The sequence below is a fragment of the Sceloporus occidentalis genome, unplaced genomic scaffold (assembly GCF_023333645.1).
Source record: "Sceloporus occidentalis isolate IW3139 unplaced genomic scaffold, rSceOcc1.0.p SCAF_5, whole genome shotgun sequence".
Lineage (NCBI taxonomy): Eukaryota > Metazoa > Chordata > Lepidosauria > Squamata > Phrynosomatidae > Sceloporus > Sceloporus occidentalis.
In genome coordinates this window covers 101,813,127-101,840,074 of record NW_028316985.1, presented here as the reverse complement: position 1 = coordinate 101,840,074, position 26,948 = coordinate 101,813,127, and the positions used below count along the sequence as shown (strand labels likewise).

The 26,948-nt window shown below is 38.2% G+C and overlaps 1 protein-coding gene across 4 annotated transcripts in view; it reads right to left on the bottom strand.

The window, feature by feature from the left end:
- Positions 1-2,883: 2,883 nt before the first annotated feature.
- LOC149312593 (PHD finger protein 21B-like) overlaps positions 2,884-26,948 on the bottom strand; it is a 223,410-nt gene continuing 199,345 nt past the window's right edge. For all 4 annotated transcript variants that reach the window (XM_089524934.1, XM_089524936.1, XM_089524937.1 and 1 more), the window contains 8 exons: positions 24,871-24,922; positions 22,390-22,466; positions 18,675-18,729; positions 16,571-16,593; positions 12,156-12,314; positions 9,963-10,038; positions 8,852-8,955; positions 2,884-4,312 (listed from right to left, as the gene is read on the bottom strand). In XM_089524934.1, the coding sequence (XP_089381060.1) occupies positions 4,079-4,312; positions 8,852-8,955; positions 9,963-10,038; positions 12,156-12,314; positions 16,571-16,593; positions 18,675-18,729; positions 22,390-22,466; positions 24,871-24,922 (780 nt within the window). In that variant the 3' untranslated portion in view covers positions 2,884-4,078. The remainder of the gene's footprint in view (positions 4,313-8,851; positions 8,956-9,962; positions 10,039-12,155; positions 12,315-16,570; positions 16,594-18,674; positions 18,730-22,389; positions 22,467-24,870; positions 24,923-26,948) is intronic.

The window sequence follows — 26,948 nt, the reverse complement described above, 5'->3', positions numbered from 1 at the left end:
TGGCCGCATAGCCCAAAAAACCCACAAAAACTATGGCTGCTGGCCATGAAAGCTTTCGACTTCAAACTTGGCCTTCCCTGCTAGCCATCTACAATATGAGGATAATAGAAGCCTATTTTGCAAGATTCCTGGAAATTATTATGGATGATGTACTGTGACCAAGTATGAAAAGAAGTACCATAGAATATCAGCCTTCCAAAGTAACCAGCAAGGGGAAAAAAACCTGCTGTTGCAAATTAAGGACATACTTTCTTTTTGAGGCTGTTTGCATTTGATGTGTGAATAGGGAATGCGAAATCTAGTGTTTCCATCTAACATGAAACAGAAGCTTTTGCTTATTAAATTCTAAATTTCTTGTTTAACTGTATATTGGTCCCTGTCAATATTCTGATCCTGCTATTGCCACCCTCATAGTGTGGATAGATAGGTATAAACAATACCAATTCTAAAAGGATGTTGACAAGTTGGAGTGTGTCCAGACGAGTGCGATCAAAATGGTGAAGGGTCTGGAAACCATACATTATGAGGAAAGACTTAGGGAGCTGAGTATGTTTAGCCTGGAAAAGAGATGGTTAAGAGATGGTATAATAGCCCTGTTTAAATATTTTAAGGGGTATCACTTTGGGATTGAGCAAGCTTGTTTTCTGCTGCTCTGGGGACTAGAACATGGAACAGTGGATGCAAGCTCCAGGAAAAGAGATTCCACCTCAACATTAGGAGGAACTTCCTGACAGTAAGTGCTGTTCGACAGTGGAACACACTCCATTGGAGTGTAGTGCAGTCTCCTTCCTTGGAGGTCTTTAAGCAGAGGCTGGATGGCCATCTGTCGGGGATGCTTTGATCGAGAGTTCCTGCATGACAGGGGGTTGAATTGGATAGCCCTTGTGGTCTCTTCCAACTCTGTGATTCTGTGTTTAGGAAAGATTTTATCTGAGTACAGTTGGCTGGGATCCCAAGCATGGCAACAGAATAATCTTTTAAATTCCAACAGAAAAAGAGACATGGACACAAGGACAACACAATTCCTTCCTTAGTTGAGGTGAAGACAATGTTTTGAAACAATCTTTACACTTCAGTGACCACACCAATATTAAATATGTCAGTCAAGTTTAATTCATCATAAAGAAGTAAACTACATTGGTATATTTAAGACACACACTTTGTTTTCTATGCACACTATCCACGGGACAGTCCATTTTTCCAAAATAACTACTTTTTATCAGTCCCAGAAAAACACTTCTTCAGAAAGTCTTCACATTAAATCAACTTTCTGTGCTTTTCCCTTTTCTTTTTAAAATTCATCTGAGAAGGGGGAAAAGAACCATTAAACCTGAAAACATTTACATTGCAAGCCACATTTGAATGCATAAACTGGTATACAATAACCAATGTATCACAACTGTGTTTGACTTAGATCACCTTTGTTCATCAATAAAAGAATATAAAAATCTTGTTCAACAGAGTGTTAAGTGTATTAAAATAGATTTGTATAGTACTGCACAGTTTCTCCCGGAGTTGTGAAAATGGGTGAAGGGACTGTGTGCTGCCTAGTGATGGGCAACCTTCAATCAGTCAAAAGCCAAATCCCTTGACTTTTCGGCACCATGTGACAGGCTAGTGTGAAATGCTTCACTTGTGGCATGTGGGAATGGATTCTTGCTTTTGACCCATTCAAATAAAGGAGTGTCATTTAGGGAGAGTAGCAAGAGTGCCTTACTCCTTGCCCTTCCTTGGGTTTTTGACCACTTGTGATTCTTTCTCAGGAGCACTTCCATTTCTGGCCAAGTCCCTGCATCAATAGGCTGACTAAAAGAATTAAATGGTTTGGTGTTTTAGGTAAGCCTAAAGGGGATCTCTTTTTTTAAAGCAACAAAATGTGCGGATAAAGTTGCTGTAATAGTGAATGACTAAAAGCTAACCTTAACAAATGGTCTTAACATACCTTTCAATTTAGCTTGCAATCCGAAATACACTTACCTGGAAATAAGGGTATGTTTTTTTAGATTCAGTGGAACTTAGGTGCGTTACAGACCGCCTGAAAGTGGCGGTCTGCCGGTGCTGCCAGTTGCTGCGTCCGGGAACCGCAGTGGCCAAACCGGATGGTTCCCGGGCACAGCAAAAAGAAGCCTGAAAATGGCGTTTCTTTTTGCGCCCCAGAAGTGGTGCTTCAAGGCGCTAGTCATGCACCCACGGCGTCACTTCTGGGACGCAATGTGCAGACGCTATGCATCCGCTACGTCAAGATGGTGGCGCCCGTGTGGAAGGGCGCCGCCATTTTGTACATACCCAATACGTACTAAGGTTAGGGGTGTCAGGAAGTGATGCCCCTTCCTAACCCTAGTACGTGCTGGGGACGTACTATAGGCGCGTCTGTAACGCACCTTTGTTTGGAATAGATACACACAAGATTATGCTATTAAGCTTGACTATATCCAAGAGCAAACCTTCAAATATTAGGTAAAACTTCTCCAGCCCCTGAAATCTGAAATAGTGCTCCTGCTTAACGGTGTTCCTCTTGTACTGAGGAAGAAAGCAGATTGTGGAAAAGCTGTGCTGAAGAGAAACTTGTTTGCCCATCACTAACTTCTGAGGTAGGCCTCAGGTTTCCAACATAGGACTCTTAGCCCATGATGGGGCCAGACTGACCCTTGATGCATCAGGAAGACTAGCTAGTGAGAAAAAAAATTAAATCAAAGCATTCTCTAAGCATTTTTCAGGCTAATGCTAAATGTCTCATGTGTGGTTAAATTTAATAAAATTATAAAAAGAATTACTTAAAAAATAATATTCAGAATTTGACAGCCCATCTTTTCCCCAAAAGCTCCTGATATATCAAATAATAATAATAATAATAATAATAATAATAATAATAATAATAAAATAACCCCTTGAGGCAGTTTATTTCCTGTACTATTTAGCAGATAATTCTGCAAGCATGAAAAAGAAGAAGGAAAAAAAAAGAAACATTTTACATATTTTCTATTTTACAATAAAAATGTAGTACAAACATGTAAAGTTTTTTGGCATAACGTCTGTACTATTCTGACCGGAAAAAAAAGCAGCAACAAATATTATTTGCTTTCTTTTAAAAAAAACACCTGACCCACCCCAAATCAAGAAAGATCCAACCTGCTGAAGATATTTGTCACTATTATGTTTATGTTAAACCTTGCACAAAAAACTCCCATGAGAAAAATACATCAATAGCAAAATAAGTTGAAAGGACCTGCAAAATTAAGGGGTTTTGCAGGCATACCTCTTTAAATACTTTAGAATGCATATACAGAAGCATCAGCATGAAAATACCTCAATATTTCACTAGAAATGCTAATTTCATACATTTTTATTTAAATATCTGTAATTCTCAACTATAATACTGAAAAAATGATTTGATTTTGAAGGCTCTGTGAGTGCTCCACAAATGTAATACTTCTCAACCAGCCCCATGTCCAGTTCAACCTGAATCAACACAACTGACTTTCTTCAATTTCTTTTTAAAAATCAGGAACTCGCATTAAGTTCCAAGCTATTCACTTTTTATTTTTGTTACCAATTTAAATTTCTGCTCTTGACACTACCATCTACCTTGCATACTAGCTCACTAACTCTTTGTATTTAAAACTATTTTTTCCCTTCAAAAGGAAAACATTTTTCAACCATCTGCCCTCCCCAAAGGTTACTCCATTCCATCATCATCCTCCCTCCCCACCGGCCAACATACGCTGCTTCATTTTCCTTACTCATTAAATACATTAAGGCCAACACAACAAGAGATTGAAAGAGAGAGAGAGAGAAGAAAAGAATATTAACACTGAAGATCTCAGCAATAGAAAACTGCAGCAGGACATCTGCTCTGTCAAAAGTTGCCATGACACTCAGCTAGAAAGTGGACCAAAGGGTGTTTTCCAACATCCTGATATAATAAAAATGGACCAATGTAGTTTCTCCTGGTTTTCTTTCTTGATGCCCTTGTAGCATTTCCATCTGCATTGTATGTGTGTTCGCATGTGTCCCAAGTTCATTTTTTCTGTCTTTTTGTGTTGTTTTTTAATGAAAAACCAGATTTGCAGGCAGCCTGTCAGTTGTTACCCTGTGTTGGCTGCAAGGCTTTGTGTACGGCGGTGGCGGCAGCTGAGGCAGAAGACGGTTTGATCCAGGGGACAGTCAGCAGGGAGGAGGTGGTGGTAGTTGTCATAGTAACCTGAATCATCTGCTCATTCTGTATCAGTCTAATGAGAGTTTTGAGGCGTTCCAGTGATGACTGGACCCCTTTTTGCTGGGCCAATAGGCTGCTTTTTAGCTCTAAGCACTTCTGTCAAAAAAGAAATGAAAAGAATGAGTAAGAATGCATTGGGTTGGGTGTCAAAACACTCCTATTGCAAACAGACTTTTGTGGGGATACGCTCAGCTATATTGGTTGAGCATCCACAAGCATCCCGCTGGAGTCACCATCAGGGTGGCTAAATAGTAGTGCTTAAGAGTGGATTCTTTCCTCCCTACTCCTTGAATTCATCCTTTAGGTAGACCGAAGTCAAAAGCACTCTGTAATCGGAATTAATGCACGACATTACAAAGGGTTGTTTGACTTTATTCATGTCTGTTGGCTGGAATCCAAAGAACAACACAATTAATTCTACGTGCCCCAAGGGTATTTCTTAAATTACAGCTCTCCCCCCCCTCCCCAATCCTAATTCTTTGAGAAGCCACTTTTGAAATGAAGAGACTTTAATAGCAGTTGGTGATGTGACATGGTTTGGGAAACATAGCTAAAATGAATCTCCAGTATTACATTATTTATGATCTCCCATTAAATATCTAGTACTGTTGAACGTTTATAAATTGGTGATATTATATGCAAAATCTCAACAATCTATGTTTGTAGCAACCAATTTCACAGGCTTGTGTGGACGAGCTCATCACAAACTGGCCTACTCTCAGGCAAAGGTGGTTTAGCCTAGAGAAGAGAAGGTTAAGAGGTGATATGATAGCCCTGTTTAAATATTTGAAGGGATGTCATGTTGAGGAGGGAGCAAGCTTGTTTTCTGCTGCTCCAGAGAACAGGACCCGGAACAATGGATGCAAGCTCCAGGAAAAGAGATTTCAGCTCAACATTAGGAGGAACTTCCTGACAGTAAGGGCTGTTCAGCAGTGGAACACACTGCTTCGGAGTGTAGTGGAGTCTCCTTCCTTAGAGGTCTTTAAACAGAGGCTGGAGACCACACATATACAGTTTCTAGAAGTCAAAGTGGTTTTGGAGTCTTGCCATTTGTAAAATTCCTGATTGTGTGTTTAGACAATAGGTAAAAAGGTGGTTAGTGAAAACGTCTTGATCAGACAGCCAGGCAGTAGATGGTGGGCCTACTGCCAAATTATGAAGAATGAAGGGCTAAACAGGAGGCTCTAGTTATCTCAACATACTGATGGCAAGCTATGAATGGAAAACAACTTTCTAAACATAGATTTCTCAAACAGGCACCTCACTCATTTGGATGCTGTCTTAAATTCATTGCAACACTAGATGAGTGAAAATGCCTCCTAAATGATGCTAAGCTGTATCACTTTGTTGTGAGCATATTGTGCAACAATAACAACAACAAAAAACAACAACCCAACTTTATTTCATGTCAGCTTTGCACTCTGAATAGGCATAATGGCTAGTGAAGCAGACCTTGTGCTAGTATAATGGCATCACTATATGCAGGCCACAAAAACCTTTGTTTAGCATTTTTCAGCTATCAAAACAAGCTCCAGGGCTCCCATGGTAGTAGTGGTGTGTGTGCATGTGTGTAAGAGAGAGAGAGAAAGGGGAAAAACATGTAATTTGTGTTTATTAGTATAACAGAAAAGAGTGTAATGGAATAATTTATGTTGCCACAAACATGCATACAATTAGGTTTACAAACAGTATGATTATGTCTCAATAAGAATAGAAGCAAAGTTTGTGAAATATGTTTGTTGAAATGAGGGTGGAATATCCATTTTATTTGTCAAATAAATACCAGCAAGAGTTCAGTATGTGTAGTATATGGGGGGAAATGTTTAAATAAAAGGGCATGGATTGATCTGAATGCTGGCAACTGAATATATATATATATATATATATATATATATATATGGATATATTTTATACATATACAAAAATCTAAGTAAAGTTTCCTTGAATAAATTATTTTTTAAACATTATACAAAATTTTATAATGTAATATTTTGTACTGTAATGTGCAGAGTCCATTACCCGCTAGGTCTCTATGTATTCCATTTAATTAAATTGCTTTTTAATTTAATTATCTGTTTTATTGAATCTAGTCTCTCAGTTGCTCCATTTTAATTTAATGAAAACCTCAAAAAGTAAGTCATTTTGTGGCATAACATTTTTGATTGCTGTCCTCAGTTTAGACCTTTATTTAAAATTGCATTTCTGCAGTCTCCAGCCAAAGCTTCCATTTGAACAATGAAGTCTGCATGCTTCTAATTTTCTAATTCTTCTAGCCCCCTTAACTTCTAAGTAATTAATTCACACTGATTTTCAGTTGGAGGTGCACAAGCAAATAAAATATTTCAACTTCAGTCTGATTTGTCTTCAGTGCATTCGTCCAACGCCTCATGCATGTTCACTGTCTGCACAGTCAAAGGAAATGCATATTACTAGGTTACCACCCAGTAATAAAACATTACATTTCCAATTTTAAATGATATAAAGTATTGACAATGACTGTCCTGGATTATAAAACAAAATGTGAGCAGCTGCTAATGAAGATTTATTTATTTATTTATTTCCCATTCTTTTACCAGGACTGGGACTCAGAGCGGCTTATGACACAGCTGTTGGATAGAAAATCTAATACATAGACAAATATCAACAGTGCAAAACTTATAAAGTACTAGCTTTAACAACAGGAGGTGCAGTTTGGCAACTAAGCTATAAATGCAGGTTGCCTAACACACTCATTTCCAGCAGGAAAAAGATAATACAAATGTTGAGATTGATCTAATTCATAGATAATTTCCTTTGGCATTATTTGGGAACATGTAGCTCCTTCCGACTGAAGCATCCTTTGTAACATTCTGGCAGGGGGATTCAGAGGGGTTAGTCTTTAAAAAGTAAACTTTCTCTAAGACTCTCTTAGCTAGATTTAGGTTTTTGTGGCCCGCTTACAGAAAGAAAGAGTAACTACTTTTACAACTATGGATTGCTTATAATAGTTTAAATAAAGGATAGGAACACATGCACCCCAAACCTGCTTTGTGGCTCTTGGATGATTGTTGTTAACTGCCTTTGACTCATGGCGACTCTGTGAGTGAGACATCTCCAAGACCCTCTATCACTCTGCTCAGGTCCTACAGGCTCAGGCCTGTGATCTCCCTGATTCAGTCTAACCATTCAGCATGCGATCCCTCTTTTTCTGTTTTCTTCCTACCTTCCTTAGTATTACTATCCTTTCTAATGAGTCATGCTATCTCATGGTGTAGCTAAAGTATGACAGGCTCAGTTCTGTCATCTTGGCTTCAAGGAAGAGTTCAGGCTTGATCTGTTTGTTTCGGATGTCCATGGTATCTTCAGCACTCTTCTCCAGCAACACATCTCAAATGGGTTTCTTTCTGTTCACCTTCTTCACTGTCCAGCTCTCATATCTCATGTTAGTCTTCCTTGTCCACTTGGTTGAGAGTGCAGAGTGCAACTCCTGAAATCTCTGGTAATAGCCCCTAAAGAATGCCAATTTGTGACAAGGCCAAAACATGTTAGGCTTTTTAAGATAATAAAGTTTGTGGACCATCAACAGCAAATGGGACTTCATTTTCTTTATCTCTTTCATTGTGGATATGTGCTTTCCAGTTTTGTGTTCTGTTCAACTCTCATATCCATATATGGTAATGGTGGCAGTCTCCATTTTGATCAAAGTTTGATCTGAGGTATGGGAAATCTTAAACTGTTTTGATTTCCTCATTATCTATGATGAATTTATGTAAATCCTCTGTGGTCATTATTTTTGTTTTCTTTATGTTCAGCAGTTAGCCTGCCTTTGCACTTTCTTCTTTAACTTTCTTTAGTAATTGTTCCAAGTCTATGATGTCTTCCACTAATAGTATGATATCCATATATCTTAGATTGTTGATGTTCCTTCCTCCTATCTTCACTCCTTCTTCTGTGTCTAAACCTGCTCTCCTTATGATATTTTCTGCACACAAGTTGAAAAACAGGATGATAGAATGCAGGCATGCCTGTCATCTTTGCTAGTTAGGAACCATTCTGTTTCTTAATATTCTGCTCTAACAGCTGCCTCTTGTCTACTGATTTGTCTTCAGTGCTATCAAATGTAGTGGCTCTCCCATTTCTTTAAAAGTATTCTGTAGCTTTTCATGATTTATGCCGTATCCATCAGCACCACCACTACCAACAACAGCATGAATTGCCATTTATAAAATGACATCACCTTAAAACAAGTTGCACAGAACCTTTGCACAAATTAAACCCCCAGATTACTTCAAGCATCTTTTGGTTTCATTTTTTGGCATTCTGCAGGGTTCACCTAGTCCTTGGAAAAGTTGAGTTTCAAATAACTGGCTACAGAATCCATCTGATTTGACCATCACAGGGCAAAATTGTGAGGATTGGCACAATCCAGTACAGTAGTAGTCCCACTGAAATGAAAGGTTTTAAACATTACTAACTGTGCAGAACTGCAGTGAGTTGGTTTCCAAATAGTAGACCTTCTTTCTGCCACTGCTTGAATTTAGAGAAAAATATCAGATTTGTTTACATGTAATTAAAACACTGCTAATATCACATGATTTCAAATATCACACATGGCTAACCAATTTCACAAGCTAACATACAAGCCAGGAGTTATACCTTCATTGCATTAGTGAGGTGGCATTCTTTTTCTTCTAGCTGCCTGTGTTCTCCCCTCAATTCACTGCTTCTCTTTAATAACTTCCTCTTCTGCTCTTCTTTGACTGTGAAACAAAAGCAACAAAAAGATTGATGGACAAATGGCAGATACAATCAAAAGTGGTACACAGGAGCATAAGCTATGCTTTTTCCTTTCTTCTGTTCATTCTAAGCCACAGAGTAGAAAACAAAGATATTTGCTATTGTGTTGAATATATTAAGCAGATGAACAACTAACTAGACATAAAATATGAACACTTTGAAGGAGGTGCAAGAAATAATTTTATAGACACAGTGAAACATCCATTACTGGGATTGGGTTTATTGTACTGTGGTGGGGGAGAGGCGATAAATGGGTTTTGATGTCCTCTGTGCATTAGCTAGCCTCATCCCAGCAATATCTTAGCCAGATTCAAGCTGCCTGCTATCAGGAATAGATAGGAAAATGTTGTCTCACCTGATCATGAACTGTAACTTAATCTACAGAATTCCAAGTGTGAGCTGAGCTCTATGAAAGAAAATGAAGCACTGCATTGCACACACAAGTGAGGCGGAGATTTGACCTCACTTCAGCTGTGTCTATGACAACAATGCTTTATATGGTCCCTTAGGAATTAATGTCTGCCATTCAGTTGAATTGGAAAAGTTAAATTGCTGCTCTCTGGGGCACTGTTCTGGCTGGGACAAAGCACAAAAGAGCTAAGAACAAAGTCATCAGTGAGCAGAAGTCCCCCATATAATCAAATTACCATCATATGAATGGGTTAACAGACTGTCTGAATTTATCCATATATTACTTCCCCTTCTCTTCTAAAGCAGAACTGCTACAATGGCAAATGAAAAATGTGAAATATGCAAAGAAATGATTGGGCTGCATCCAAGCATGCAAGCTCTAATTTAGATAATGTGTGAGAACAGTAATCAGTGAGCTCTCTAGCCAGACAGGTACTCATGTGTTCTGATGATGCTTTATTTCTGAGATGCTTGCAATCCACCCCCTGAGGTGATTTCAATTCTAAAGTTGCTGACATTTGAGAAACAATTTCTTATAATCCACCATTCCAGTACGTACCTGTTTTATGAGTAACATAAGACTGAACGATAGCCAGAGTTCCAGCCCAAGGCATGTTTTCATCTTTCTTTAACACCTACAGGTTTCAGGGAAGAATACATTTGAAAAATTCAAGAGTATGTGTAGCTCACAAGATGTTGCTTTATATACATGTAAAAAGAAGCTAACAAATAGGAGCAAAGTTAATTTTACAGGCAATGAGCCACATTTTAGCTGCTTTTTAAAATTTTACCTTTAAAGGGCATTTAAAGTCATTTATAGACAGAAATTTTGATACAAATTTTTCAAGTTTTAGACTATTCTTTTCATCAGCCCCATGTAATAATTATGTAACAGTACAGTGGGCCCACCACATCAGTGAACTAGCTATCCACGACTGAAGTGTCTGCAGCTCGCCATGCTTTATATTATTCAATGGTGGTACATGTTTGCAGATCTGGTGATGCAAATGCTACACATTGAATAACATGAGCCATGAGTGCCCACAATTTTTCCCAGCTGTGGGTGGGGGGAGGGGGGCAGAACCAAACCCCCATTGATGGGAAGGTTCCACTATACATCATTTATAAAAATGCAAGCATAGAAATGTATATACACATTGTATTTTTCTGTACCAAGGGGGGATAAAATCCATAAGCCTCAGATATCTTGAGTGTAAACAGCTCCAGGTATTTTCATGCTACCAAACATGATCATGTGTGCACTAACAGAATCACATCAATATACATGATCATAAACTGGGTCTGTTCATGTGGATCATTTTTATGACTGCAGATACAATTGCTAAATATGGCTTTCTGTTCCATACATGTAGATCATAGTTCACAAAAACATTTTCTTTATGGGATCTTTTAGCACCTTTGAGACCAACTGAAAGAAAGACACTGGTAGCATGAGCCTACAGCCTCAGATGCACAGAGTGGAGATATCTGAGGAATCGGAAGCAAGCTTACGAAAGTTCATTATTATTATTATTATTATTATTATTATTATTATTAACCTTTATTTATAAAGCGCTGTAAATTTACACAGCTAAATTTCATGCTACTAGCTTCTTTCTTTCAGGGGCTGAACAGACTGCTCTTAAGGGTTGGCTGCAGGTCGCCACTTTTAGCCTCGGAACAGGGCCGCGGCCCCGATCTAGACTTTCCATGGCACAAAAAGGAACCACAAAAAGTAGTTGCTTTTTGTGCCATGGAAAGGGCACCATTGCCGCTGGCTCCTTTTTGTGCCATGGAAAGGGCATAGCTTTTCAGTCATCTGGATGCAACACTAGTGGAGTGCCCTGAGACTGCCTACCATGTGGTGGTGCACACAGTGTCATGTGGGCTGAGTTGGGGTATGCGTCATGTGGACGCCATGCCCCCACTCTGCCCCAATGCTCGCGTTTCTTGCCGGTCTGTTAAGGGTGTGAGTCTCATAAGTGCTACAACAAGATCCCTTTGATACTGATTTTCCAGACTAAGACAGCTATGTCATCTTTGAATTTCTCCTATAAAATAATGTTTAAAAATGTCTGTTTGTTGCACAAACCACCATATATATTTGGAGTATATATTCACCAAGTAAAACCGGCAGTATCCAACCTCTTAAAAGAAACTGTCTGAAAACCTACTGGGTGGCCTTGAGTAGATCAGCTGCTCACTCCTGCCTGTTAGCAGGGTATATTAATGGTTTACTGCCTCAGACTGTGGACAGATTGAATGAGGGTAAGAAAACCCAACCCAGCAAAATTATCATCACTGAAACTAAAATTATTACAGTTATAGGCATTCCTCCATATCCATAATTTTTTTTATCCACAGATTCAAGCATATTGAAATATTAAAAAAATATTTTAAAAATATATAAATTCCAAAATGCAAACCTTGATTTTGCCATTTTATATAAGGGACACCATTTTATTGCACCATTGTATTTAATAGTTCTTGAACATCCACGGATTTTGATATCCAGTTGTTATCAGTTATTACCACTGTAACAAAGTTAGTCATGACTATTTGTTTTCACTGGGGTATAATGATGACTAGAGAACTGGATCGAGGTCATAAGTGTCTGAAACATACGAATGTGGTGAGAAAGAGAAATACTACACACCAGTCTTTATATCTATTATTAGATTATCAGATTTATATAGAATGTAACTCATTCCTCAGATTTCAATTTGGCCATTTACTCTGTATGTTAACTCACCTTTTCTTGGCACTTAGGGCAAACCCAGACTCCTTTGGGGACAGTCTTTACGGGAGGGTCCAAGCAGTTGAGATGATAGGCTCTTGGACATGTTCCACAGGGTTGCAGATTGGCACCATGCTTGCATGCTGAACAATAATCCTCGTGGCTGACATCATTCTGAAAGAGAAACAAAGCAATTCCAGTTGATCTTTTGAAGAAGCATTTCACAAGCAAATATTAGTAATATAAATCTACCATTAGGCCAAACAACCCAATTAAACACATTAAATATATATCCTCTAGCATTTCTTTGATATAAACATACCAACTTTCATACCAAGAATAAATGCCTGTGCCTGACCATCCCAACTATTACATACTGTCAGAGAATATAGGTTTTCTGGGATCTAACCATCATTCCAAGAAAGAAGAACTATCTTAAGAAAGAATTATTTCCTGGTTGACAAATGGATGGTATGGTCTCCCACTAAGGGTTTGGTTTTTGTGTGTTTTTTGTGAGTGATAAAACCTTTCTGTTGCAGGTGATTTTATAATTAAAAGTAGAGATTGGTCTTTTCCACATGGTGAACTGCTGTTATATGTGACAATTATGGATAGGCTTGGAGATAAGGGAGGGGGGTAACTAGTGCCGTGGCCCATGTCCACACCAATTTTGTTTTGCCGCATTATTATGCTCCCCTGGATGAGAAGGTCAGCTTGTTCTTTTCACAGAAACTGTTTAGAACATGTTACCCATTCCAAACGATTTACAAGACAGTAAGAGTGGAGGGATACCAACATTTCAAAAAGAATTAAGTCTGCACACTAAGTCAAGTGGGGAAACCCCACTTGAAGCTAAATAGAACAAAAGAAAAAGTTAACACAGCAGTTCTTAAACTGAAATGTGTAGGAAAACTAATAACTGGGACAAATCATCTCCAAGCGTATAAATGCTCCAAATTATTCAGATAGATAGACCTGGGAAATAAGTATCTCATACAGTGGCTGATTTTAAAAGGTTAATGATCTATGGGGGAAACACACATGCCAGATATTTGGAGAGAGTCACAGAGTATAGTTGTTTATACACAAACATTAAAATCCACTAAGCCAAAATGGAGGAACTGAGATCTATGTGCTAAATGAGTACATAGATAAACTGAGCACAACAGATATAGCAGGCTTCATTCTTAGCCTGTTGGGATAGGGGGAATCATTAGGATACAGTTATGCCTGGGGACATGCCCTACAGAAAAGACAGAGAAGGACCCACTATGGATGGTGTAATTCTGTAAAGATAATGTATAAAGGTGGCAGTAGATGAATTTCTAGGATTTATCAACAAACTGAGTCTGGCTAGCAATGACAACAGTGGAGGTAGAAGGACTGGATTTTTCCTTTGCACCAGATGCAGTTTCCTTGGTTTGAATTGGCTGAAAAACAGCCTGGTCCTGAGACACAGTACTTTTCAAAGGGTTCTGGTCAACAGATGTTCGACTTTGCTGGATGGAGGCTAGGACAACCGAGTGTGTGGTCAAAATGACATCTCTTGTGTCTTGAAGGATGTGTTGAGGAAGCCTTGTTCCTACAGTCACAAGTATAATGTCCAGAATGACTGTCACAGTGGAAGAACTGATCTCAGAATAGCCATGGTTTCGACAGCCATGAACTGGACTTTCATCTAACTCAGTAATAGCAATAGGAAGACGCCAAATAAGAGTCCAATTCAGGGTAGAGGTGTGACCTGGAATGGTACTGACATCTATGTCAATGCAGAGATCAAAGCGCCGGGAGAGATTTCTCTCAAGTCGAAACTGAAGCTGGACAAGGAGAAGCTGTAACTAACCACAGAAGACACCTGTATCTCTCCCTCTGAAATATGGTCACCCAATCTTCTGTCCTGAATGAAGATGGTCTCCATCACAACTATAAACCATTTTGGAGAAGCTGGTAAAGGAGACACCATAGTCCCATGAAAATTCTCTGATGCAACTCCCTGAAGTAGATGGCTCAGCTGTAGCCACTTGAGAAGAAGGTGGCTGAGAAGAACTGTGTTCTTTCTACCTCTTCTTCTTATGCTTATGTTTCAAGTCTGCATGTACTTCAGTCTTATGAGTTCTACCCAACGGACAATGAGACAACTTGTTCCCAGTTCTGTTTCAGGCCTTCTAAGTGGGTGTTGTACAGATGGTATCCACTAACGGCTTCTTTCAAAGCTAAAGAACAGCCACTCCACTGGCTCAAAATAATGTTTTAAAATGTTACTAAAATTACGCCACAAACCAAAAATAGAGGGGAAATTATATCATATTTAACTAGGATTGCTTCTCATCAATGGGGTTATTGATACATATGAATGCTGAATAAATACTGGTTATTAGAAAGTCACATCCATTCTCTTTGTTGGAAGTACAAAGAATAAGTCTATTTAAATCCCTGTGATTTAATTATTTCTCTCTAAAACATACCACTAGCCTTAAGAAGTGACATAATGTTAAATACAAATTCTAAATAACTCTCTCTCTCTCTCTCTCCATTTGCAGCAATGAGGCAGACAACTATGGAGATTGGTGCACTGGGTTTCATTCCTGTGCTAGACATGGGACGTAGACTCACAGGGACATATTTTATCGCACATCTCGGTCCCCAGGCAGTACTCATCCTGTACTCGACCCAGGGTCCTCTCTGACCTTATAAAAGAATGGGATTTTCCCATTCTTTAAAAGGTCCGGGAGAAACCCCATGTGCTAGTCTCCTTTAGTAATTTCCACCATAGCTCACAATGTGTTTTTGTGAGATATAAAACATGCATCTGAGGAAGTACACTCAAGTCTATGAAAGCTCACACTACCAACTTCTTTCTTTCAGTTAGTTTCAAAAGTGCTACAAAATCCCTTTGCGTAACATGTTTTTCTATATGCTAAAATGAACACATGGAGATACTGCCTGTCTCAAAACAACAAAAACAAAATATTCATGACAGAACAAATGGACAACTTATTTATTCATTATACCAGCACAGATAAATAATAAACTACCGTAAAACAGGTTGTCCTAAATGTATATTATTTTGCTTGACTTCTATATTGTTAATTCTGCTAAACTGATCCACCACTTGTTCTGAATGTCTCAGAGTTTTTGTTGAAGTTTACTACAATTGTTAATTAAGATTTTGCTGTTAAACCAGTGTGGTGCTGTGGTTAGAGTGTTGGACTACGTCTCGAAAACAAGGCTCAATTCCCTGCTTGGCCAAGGAAACCTACAGGGTGAGTCACAAACTCTCAACCCAGAAAACCCTATGATAGGTTTGCCTTAGGGTTGCCACAAGTCAGAAAGAACTTGAAGGCGCACAACAGCAACAACAGATTTAAAGTTGCTATAACAGGCATACTGATCAGTATATGAATTACACCAAGATATAGGAACAACACAAATCTCAACCTTGCTAATGTAAGTTGAAAAAAACAAAATGTATTACTATCGATTTTTGCAAATTATTCATTCTAGAATACTTTTGCAGAAGAAGTGTGAAGTAAAACTGCTTTGACAACATGTCAAATTAAACTGATTTGCTAACCTGTGAATAAAAGTGAGTACGTCTTGCAGAATTAAAAAAATCTATTGATTTTAATTCACAATAATTATTTGCCATGGCTTTTGGAGAAAAAATGTGTTATTTCTGAAATGTAACAATTTATTGTATTTTGGTGCTGGCTTTATCACATACAAAGCTTTCAACTTTACTTTTAGAAAGCAAGCCATTCAATTTTTCACTACAGGACCCCTGGAGCACTATATTAATTTTGCTATTTCAAGGGCCCAGAACAGAATGTGTGTTGTCTGATACCTTGACATGAGATGATTAGAAGGTTTGATGGACTGGTTCTAGCCACTGTAGGAAGTATTGCTGGCTGTTCCTGTTATGGCTAGAGCACACATTTGATTTAATCTATAAATGAAAGTAGCTACAGAGTTACAGGTGGAGGTGGGTGCTTCCTGAGTTGCTCACATGTTTGAGGACACTTTCTATCCTCTAAAGCTTTTAAAAATAGTATCATCATCATCATCATGATCTTCTTGCTTTAATCAGAAGGATCTAGCAGTTTGATTAATTAATAAATACAAGAGTAAAATTACATTGCATTAGAGGTCTCTCATTCAACTACTGTCCTGCCCCCCTGTACTCTCACCACAGTGGCAGCAATTGAACAACTTCATGATCTTGCCAAGTCCTCCTGAGCACTGAACTGGAGGACCTGGCAAAACTGTGCTCCCACCATAAGTGCACCACTTCCATCTTTTGGTAAAATGACACCAGACAGACCCAGTTAGTGAGCTTTCATATTGAGCCAGTGACACTGTACTAATAAATAAGACACACTCCAGTATGCAATGAACAGCCACTATTAACAGATGACCATAGGTAAACATACCTTCCAACATGGATCCTCATTTGCTAGCATTATGAAAAAATGCAGAACACATGTTAGTAGCAGTGAGTTTAAATTCCTAATCTGTTGGGATTTTAGCTAGGGTTTTAAAAAATGCCATTTAGTAGGGAAAAGTTGCACTCATTAAGGTTATCAGTACAATTTTGAACAGTTTATTTTTCTACTTTATCTTGGTGCATACCGTTTGTGTATCCTTCCTATTTGTAGACAGTGAAAATATGCAGCTACGCTCTTAAGTACTCTTGAAACAGACACACCAACAACTCATAAGATGTGTACAGGACTGTCACATAGTGAGGGTTATACAAGATGAGAGATAAAACTCTTGCTGAAATAACTTAGCAGATGGAATTAGGAGAGTTGTCAATTTTGGATGGATATATGTGAATATTCCTAAATGGATCCAATAAGAGCCAAGATGAGAACAACAGAGGCTTTGTCCAGCTTGATTTCAAAAAGCTTAGTATTACCTTAATAATGTCAGAATTCATATGAATGGTTCTGTCTTGTTGGCATGGTGATATGATGATATTAAAGGATGAAGATATGAGGGCATGGTGATATGATGATTTAATATTGTATAGTATGAGGGGTATTAAGAAGGGGATATCATTTTAAATCCAACCCTGGGAAACAAACTGGGGGGGGGGGGGCTAGAGGCAGGAAGGAGTTGTAGTTTTATGACCCCAGTCTTCCTGCCATGGATCTGAGCTGTGAAACAGGGATGATCTTCTTCTTGAAGGGAGATGAAATGATAACACAAGAGAGGAAGGAGGGAAACAAGAAGTGCCCTTTGATCTGGATCAAATGGATGCAATCAGGGTTGGAAAGGGGGGCTGGACGATGTGAATGTATTTGTGGTGGTCTGAGAGGGAACTTTTTCAGTTCTGACACTGATAGGGAACTTTTGAAATGTCTTGATATCCAGAATAAATCTCTAGTTTCTACTGCGCTATGATTAAATCTTGGTTATTGGGAAATGGGACCTCTGATCCTGATAAATAATTCATACTGAGAATGGATTTACAGCGCTTTATAAATAAAGGTTAATAATAATAATTTACACATATCTGAACTCAGCATCAACAAGATAGCCAAGGCACAACAAGAATACTTTGTTAATTTGGTATTTTATATTAACAGAAGGCAAATCTACTATTGTTTAAAATAATAGCCTCTTTTGCAATAATTCTGTTCATTGCAATGGGGATTATAGATTTATTATAGATGCACTCTTAGAAATCAGAAATGCTAATTAGGGTCTGAAAAATGAATGAAGTTCAGATGGTCCCAACACAGTGTATTTATTTTTAGTGACCAAATGAGCAAAATATGAATTTATCTTGTGAGCTAGAAAAAGAAAGGGATATAAAAATATTAACATAAGCAATATTTGGAAATGTGCCTTAACCCTTATACCAGTCTAGATGCTTCTATATACTGGTACTTTTACTGGAATAACACAATACAGTGGTAGAGCATGTTTTACATGCAGACGATCCTGGGTTCAGTCTCCAGCACACCCAGTTGAAAAGGGCTCAGGTAACAAGACTGTGAAAGGCTATGTAAGGCTGTTGCCATAATATTGCACTCAATGGAACAAGGTTCCATACATTTTGGAAGCCAACCAATGTTTTCTACTAGCCAACTATGAAATTCATTTTCACTGAAACACTGCAACAATATTATATGCATTTTCAAAACAGAAAAGGGCAACTTTATTTAACTTTAAAACTAACTTTGAGGCATGTGTAACTATTTTTAATATGCAATATACTTCAAAGCTGTCAGGGTTTTTTCCCCTCTTTTTTCCCCTTTCTAATTGTTAAAACTCATCTTTCTTTTTTGGTGCCAATAATTTCTATTAAAATTCCATTCTATCAAAATCTCAAATAATCTCAATGAAAAGATAACATTTAATAGTAAATACTTTGATCCAGTAGTTTTTTTTTCTTCCTCTTCAAATTTAGTTACTTTTATAAAACTCCATCACTTTTACTAACTCATACAGAATCCTACAGACTCCACTTTACTAGAATAAACTTTTTATTCAAGAATATTCCCTACAATAATTTCAAAAATTTACCTCTTGTGGACAGGAACAAGGGATTGTTCAAATAATTTGATGCAAGACGTTTCCGCTGCAGAAGAGAAGAAAATCCATATGATAATATGAATAGAATTGTTTAGTAATTTTCTTTTATCAACCTCCAAATACAAAGGAGAGATTATAATCAAGAGTTAATCACTTACACATGTGGATACTTTTTAAAAGAGAGAATAAATGTACAATTGAGGCCATGCCAGACAAATCTGATCTCTTTCTTTAATAAAATTACCAGCTTGGTAGATGAAGGGAATGCTGTGGATACAGTATATCTTGATTTCAGTAAGGCCTTTGACAAGGTTCCCCATGACATTCTTGCAAACAAGCTTGTAAAATGTGGGCTAGACAAGGTAACTGTTACATGGATTTGTAATTGGTTGACCGGCCGAACCCAAAGGATGCTCAACAATGGCTCCTTTTCATCCTGGAGAGAAGTGACCAGTGGGGTCCCATAGGGCTCTGTCCTGGGGCCAGTGTTATTCAACATCTTTATCAATGACTTGGATGACAGAATTGGGGGCATACTCATCAAATTTGCAGATGACACCAAATTAGGAGGAATAGCTAATACTCCAGAGGACAGGATCAAAATTAAAAAAGACCTGAATAGACTAGAAAGCTGGGCCAAAACTAACAAAATGAAATTCAGCACGGAGAAATGTAAGGTACTGCACTTAGGGCAGAAAAATAATATGCACAGACATAGAATGGGGGACACCTGGCTGAATGAAACTACGTGTCAAAGGGATCTAGGAGTCCAAGTAGACCACAAGTTGAACATGAGTTAACAATGTCATGTGGCAGCTAAAAAGCCCAATGCAATTTTAGGCTGCATCAATAAAAGTATAGTGTCTAGATCAAGAGAAGTAATAGTGCCACTCTATTCTGCTTTGGTCAGGCCCTACCTGGAATATTGTGTCCAGTTCTGGGCACCACAATTCAAAAAGGACATTGAGAAACTGGAGCGTGTCCAAAGGAGAGCGACTAAAATGGTGAAGGGTCTGGAAACCATGTCCTATGAGGAACGACTTAGGGAACTGGGGATGTTTAGCCTGGAGAAGAGAAGGTTAAGAGGTGATATGATAACCCTATTTAAATATTTAAAGGGATGTCATATTGAGGAGGGAGCAAGCTTGTTTTCTGCTGCTCCAGAAAACAGGACCCGGAATAACTGATGCAAGCTGCAGGAAAAGAGATTCCACATCAACATTAGTAAGGGCTGTTCGACAGTGGAACACACTCCCTTGTAGTGTAGTGTAGTCTCCTTCACTGGAGGTCTTTAAGCAGAGGCTGGATGGCCATCTGTCGGGTATGCTTTGATTGATATTTCCTGCATGGCAGGGGGTTGGACTGGATGGCCCTTGCAGTCTCTTCCAACTCTACGATTCTATGAGTCTATGATTTAATGTCCATTATGCTCTTTCTCATATGTTACATCTGAAGCATGGGAAAGGGCAATGTAAATAATTTGTATTTCTTCACTTCAAATTTTAAAAAAAGCATGAAACAACTGTGATTAAAGGTTTGCAGCAATCAGTCTTTTCAACTATCTAAACAGTATCTCTCATATTCATATCTCCAGTATATCAGTTGTGTTAAGCTATAGTAATGACAGGCAAGACAGCATAATATAAAAATCAGAATCACAACAGTGATGTTCATAATTCCTTGGCTGGCAACATGAGCCTTGGTAACTCATCTTCAGCACAAGAACAAGCATTATGCCCACTTACATTATGCCTGCTGCTCTTAAGGATTTTCCACTTCTGCACAGTTTGGAAATGTTACTTTCTTGGACAACTTCCCTGAGACATATACCTGCCAGCATGGTCACCAGGAACTGGCTATTCTAGTTTAGGGATTCTTGGAGTTTTACTCCTTCACCTAATGGAATTGCTAATCCCAACTGGAGAAGATAGTAAACACACTAAAATTTAATCCAGCTACAGTTAGAGATTAAGGGGCAAAAGAGATGGCCCTGAAGCAGTGATTTGACGCTGCCCCTTTCAACGCCATATCAGGTCTGTAGCAACCACACACTGTGGGCTTGATCCGGTGCTTTGCTGCACCAAAAAGAACCAGCAAAATGCCACTCCTTTTTGGAGTGACAAAAGGGTGCCCTTGCTGTGTGGCTTTTCTGCCTTTTTTGGAGCAGCGCATCTAAATGCTGTGCCAAGGAAGTTGCGTGATGCTGCCCACCATGAAGGCAGGTGGGTGGTGTGAATCAGGGTATGTGTAGTGCAGTCTCCACGCTCCCACTACACCTTGATGCTGGCATTTTATGCCAGTCTGTTTAGCCCCTCAGTATGTGGCACAACCATTGACATTGCTGGAACAAATTATTTGCAGTGCCTTTTATCTCATGATGTCCCTTACATGTGAGATCATGAAGTTCAAATGAAGAATATGTTTCCAAATGAAACCCATACACCAATCAATTTTTATTTTTAGAAAATGTATAAGTATGAAATGGAATCACACCCTAAATCAAACTGTTGGTCCCAGGAAGTGAATTACATACACAGAATCAGTATGATTTATGTGATTTACCATTCAGCAAATAAGTCAGTTCATCTACTCTAGCTGGGATTAGCAATTGGATTTATGCCCCCCCCCCCCCCCCAAACTTTTCCAAGATCTACTTTTACTTACCGTATATACTCATGTACAAGTTGAACTGATGTATTAGTTGAGGAAAGGTAAAATTCATGTATTTTGATATGACCCATGCATAAATCAAGGGTAAAACTTAGGAGGCTATAACAAAGGATAGAAAGGGGGAAATACCACTTCTGTCTCTCCTTCTCTGGACCTCTCCCAACCACCTAGCACCACTTCCCTGAAGCTGGAGGAGAGATTTAAACATTGGATTAGGGAGGAAAGGAAGTGGAATTAAATGGGGGGTTTCTTTGATGGGACGAGAAGGCTTTCAAATCGGACTGGGAAGGGAAAGAAGTGGAGCTAAAAGGGGTGTTTCTTTGATGGGAAGAGAAGGTTTTCAAAATGGACTAAGAAGGGACAGAAGTGGAACTAAAAGGGGTGTTTCTTTGGTGGGAAGAGAAGACTTTCAAATCGGACTAGGAAGGAACAGATGTGAAGCTAAATGGGGTGTTTCTTTGATAGGAAGAGAAGGCTTTAAAATCGGATTGGTAAACTCTTTCTCACACACGCGCGCACACACAAAAACTCCTGCCTCAAGGCAGGAAGAGTGGGAAAGAGTGGGGCATCATGGATGTACTAATTTCAGGATCTTTCTAACCAGTATTAATGCATTGACCCATATATAAGTTGATCCAGGATTTTATAGTCAATTTTGGGGCATACTGTAAATTTCTCAACCTGTAGTTGATTATATACAGTAATCTTCATTTTAATGAACTCTATTATTACATATAAGAATCTCTCAGTAAATTTTACTTTTACAAAACAGGAAATGGTATGGAATAGATCTTCACAAAAAAATAAATAAGTTTAAATGGTAGGTAGCAAATGCTAATGTGAATACATGGAGACATGCCATTAAGTCTGGCAAATCACATCTGTGTTATAAATTTAATCCAGATCTAAATCAATTTAATTTGTCAGGACTGTAAATCAAGGAGAAGGTGTTAAAAGAGTTCTTAACACCTTTACAATATGCAAGGCTTTCTAGGCCCAGAAGCCAGCTGAAAACAAAACCAAATGAGAGGCATACCTCTGTTTCTAAGAGACCGCTATAGGCTGGATTCGCTGTGCTTCGTCTCTTTCTTTCTTGGCGTTTGCTCTGAATTTCTGCAATCAAATTAGGAATTATTATACTTGTTTGTGTGATCATTTAGAAAAAATTGTTTAGGTCAAACTCTTTTAACCTGATGAATTTTGTTGTTTAGGCCTAATTCTATTTAGAACTTAATTTCTAATATTTGGCTTGATTGCATCATCCCTGATCACTTCTTTAAATCACAGTTGTATTTAAAACACACAAGTTAAAAATAGTTTTTAAGATGTGTTTGCCTGCCGGTGTAAAGATAGCAGGGAGGGGGCCAACCAGATCTCCCGTGGAAGAGAATTCCACAACTTGTGTCTTCTGTATCCTCACCAAACATGCTTGGGATGGTGATGGAATAAAGAGAAAACCCCCCTCTACAGATCTTAAAGCTTGAGCAGGCTCACATAAGGAGATATAAATTTTCAGATAGTTGTGTAGGCCTTTAAAGTTCATAACGAACACCTGAAAGAAAATGACCAAGTAAATATTTGAAGGGTGCAAGAAGCCAAAATCTCATAGGGCCTGCTTAAAATGTGAAAAGCACCAGACCCCAAGGCATAATAGGATTAGATGCTGGGGGATGGAGATTCTTGTAACTCCTATGGAACTTTTTAATCAAAGGGTGTCAAACACTGAGTCAGTGGGATTTACAGTGGTACCCCGGGATACGAATGCGCCGCCTTACGAAATTTCCGGGTTACGAAAAAAATCCATTCAATTAAATAGTTCCGGGTTACGAAGGTTATTCCGGGTTACGAAGAAAATTTTTGGTGCTTTTCGGCGCGATTTCGCACGAAATCGCGGCTTTCGCTATTAGCGCCTATGGGCTTTTCGGCTAGCGAAAGTTTCCGGGTTACGAAAGCGGCGGCGGAACGAATTAATTTCGTAACCCGGGGTACCACTGTACCTATGTGTTGACTTACCATTTCAAAAATTAACTGAATGGATCTTCTCTAGTTGGGACTAATCACCAGGGTACCAACCAGTAATCTTTAATTCATGTGCCTATGACAACTGAATTTCCATATTATTAGCAGTACATCATTCAATGCTAGCTGCTGGGAGCAACCTGTAGAGGGCTCCTTGTCTTCTTTATTTAACTGGGGGGGGGGGGGGGACCCACTGAATTTAAGTTAGACCTAAATTTCCACTGTGATTTCACAGAGACCTATGACTGTAAAAATGGGAATTTAAAAACCACCTCCATTTCCAAATGTTTTGTAGAACCCGAAGAGAAAGTGTATCTTTCCATCTAAAATTCTTAAATTTGTTGCAATGTTACTTAAATTATCTCTTTTCATTACTTTTATTATTTATTGACAATGAAACAGTTAATAAAACTATTGATGAAAAGAAAAAACTGAAACTGGGTGTTCACTATTATTTTCAATGAAGTGGTATTCAGAGGTATTCACACCTTAGGATATTGCCCTAATCTCACTGAAAAAAAATGCCCAACAAGTAAAGCAAATTGTGAATTATCATTTGCACTTTCTTCATTTCACAAATCCTTGGTAAAATGTGTTCCTTTGTAATTTTCATTTGAATATGTTGCCATGAAAGGATTAAGAACACTGGTGTCTTAAATTTTCTTTAAACTGCTTTTAAATTTTTGTTCCTCAAGGCGTTAAATGATTTTCAAAAATGCAGCTATAAAATGCAAAGCTTTTTTGAAATACAAATAAACATCAAAGTGGATGGCAAGAAAATCCCACACTGCATATAATAGCTTTAAAAATGTTATGTTCTCCCATGACCTTCACATTTCAGGAAATGTAAGGGATATTTTAAAATAGAAGCATAAAGGCCAGATGACAAGAGACATGGACTGTGTGGTCATATTTAAGTTTTCTAGGTTTTAATGTTTAATAGCCACTAGCGGGGACAGGATGGGGGGAGATCTGGGATCCAGTCTATGGTATGTTTGTTTTAATCCTTGCCCCTGTGCTACCATCTGCTTGAAAAATTGCAGTTATGCTTCTCCTTGCAACAAACAGAAGCTTTGGGGAGCATGTTTCATTTGGACTACAGCAGTTGAGAGGAGAGTGGAACTGCACCCCATCTCCACCTGTGGTTCTGGGCTAAATCACCCTGCTGCATAACTATTCCTTAGTGAAAAAACAACAGGAATATTAAATGTAATCTTGTACTTGGTGCATTATGTTATTTGGCCCTTAGGCCTCTGCAGTGGTCAGCACTCATGACACTTTTAGATTTTGACTTGGCTTCTGTAATGAGACATATGCCAGCAATCAATGTAAACTGTGTTACCCAACACCTAGACAAGGTTTGCAGTTGACAAAAAAGACACATTTTTAGTTGAGATGGATTACTCCCCTACACTTTTAATAATAAATTAATTACAGATTTCAAATCTATTTTCCCTCAGAACAGAGAATATTTTTGCACTAATAAAAGAATTCTTACCTTCCAAGTATTCAGTTGTAACCAGGCCTAATGCTACCATAAAGGCAATTTTCTATAGAAGAAAAAAGGCACTTTTAATGCTGTATACTTTGATTAGTACAGTAAAAATCACAACAGTGCCAGAGACTTTCAAAACATTTATCCATTTGAACAAGATGACAATAACACGAGCTCCTTAATAACTGACGAATCTGATTTAACTCTTTCGAATTATAGATGACAAATTAACATATTTGAACACATTCTTCATCATTTTCTAAGGGCAAGATCTAATGCTGGATTTCTGCTGGCAGAATAACAGAATCTAGCAGAAGTGGGAGGCTGTGTTCTTCTTTTCTTAGGACAATCCCTGAACATTCATCTGCTTTGGACAACAAGCAGTTTACAGGTGGCTCTGAGGACACCTGGAAGAACAACCTGTCATGCTAATGTTGTAGCATAATGTAACTGTTCTGAATTTCATTCTTCATCAGATAGGCTCAACATGTTAGGATATAGACAATGAAAGCTTGATTTGTACTTCATGGCATTTGGACATGGCCCATCATTGTTTTTATTATAACTATTTATTGTAAGTATTTGTAAGAAGCTATCAGTTGGATTCTATATATGTTTATTTGGAAGTAGATGAGGGTGAGGGCCTGATATATACATTAATAAACAGAATGAAGGCATACAAAGGACTGAACTCATTTAGACTAGACATGGGAGAACTGTTTTTGCTGTTGTCATTGTTTACCTTCAGGTCATTTCCAACTTATGGCAACCCTAAGGCGTATGATGGGATTTTCTTGGCAAGACTGGTTCAGAAGAGATTTGTCATTGCCTTCCCCTAAGAGTGAGAGAGAATGACTTGCCTAAGGTCACCCAGTGGCTTTCATGGCCAAGCTGGGAACTGAACCGTGGTCTCCAGAGTTGTAGTCCAACACTCAAGCCACTATGCCACACTGGCTTTTGTTAACTGCTTTTAATAGTCTAAAAATATAAATGATATAATATTTTAAAACATTCAAGTAAAACCATCCCTGGAAAGAATATGGGCAAAACTGATCTGGCACGTATTTGGCTTGCTGAATCCACTGACAGATATTACTTTTCAGTACCAGTGGCAGTTAACATATTGGTTAAATATCTGGTATGGAATGCCTATAACAGGACTGTGCTGGATTAAACATCCATCACAAGCAGCTCAAATGGTCCCACTCTGGAATTCAGCATCAAAAGAGATGTGTGACTGCTATGAAGACAGCAGTCACAGACCTTTCTCTTCATCTTTTAGTAAATTAAAAATTTAAGTCACTGTGTGTTTGGCTTGTTTCCTACCCATAATAGCAACCAATAACATGGAGCAGCAGGGTTAAGGAACATCAGAGCTCAAGGACAGCAGTTTCAGATTTTAGAGAGAAATACATTAGGCTGCTCTTACATCTCTTATAACATTTAGCTTGGCTTCTGGCATAACCAACTTCAATGGGCTGCTGTAAAGATAAAATGTTGCTTTGAGCTCATTAAGATTAAGAGCACAATCAAAATTAAATAAGGAATCCTCAGAATTATACAACCAACTCTATACCGTATGTACACTGTGTAAAACTGATTCATGTTGGGAACTACAGTATATCATGTTTCTTGGTGCATAATCTTCTAGCCCACCCAATTTTTACTGAAATTTCAACACACCTGATTTTCTGTCTTCAGCTACCAATAACAAGACTATTTCTAGTTTACTGGGATTTTTTTTTACTTCTGTTTATAAAACATTAACCTGCTTAATCTGTTTTTCAGTATTACTTTGTACACTGAAGATAACAATTTCTTTGTGCCTTAAGAAATCAGCAGTACATCTCTCTTTGCATAATTCAATAAGGACTTTTTTTAAAAAAAGAAGAACATTTCATGTTGTAATTATATGTTCTAGTTGTCGTTACATGCATTTACACTAATTACACAGTTAGTTCTAATTACACTAATTGCATAAATGCATGTTAATCAACTAAAGCTTACTCAAAGAACAAAATAAATTAACCCAAAGCCCATGTACTCAATGAAAAAGCTATAATACATACTTGTTTCTTTAG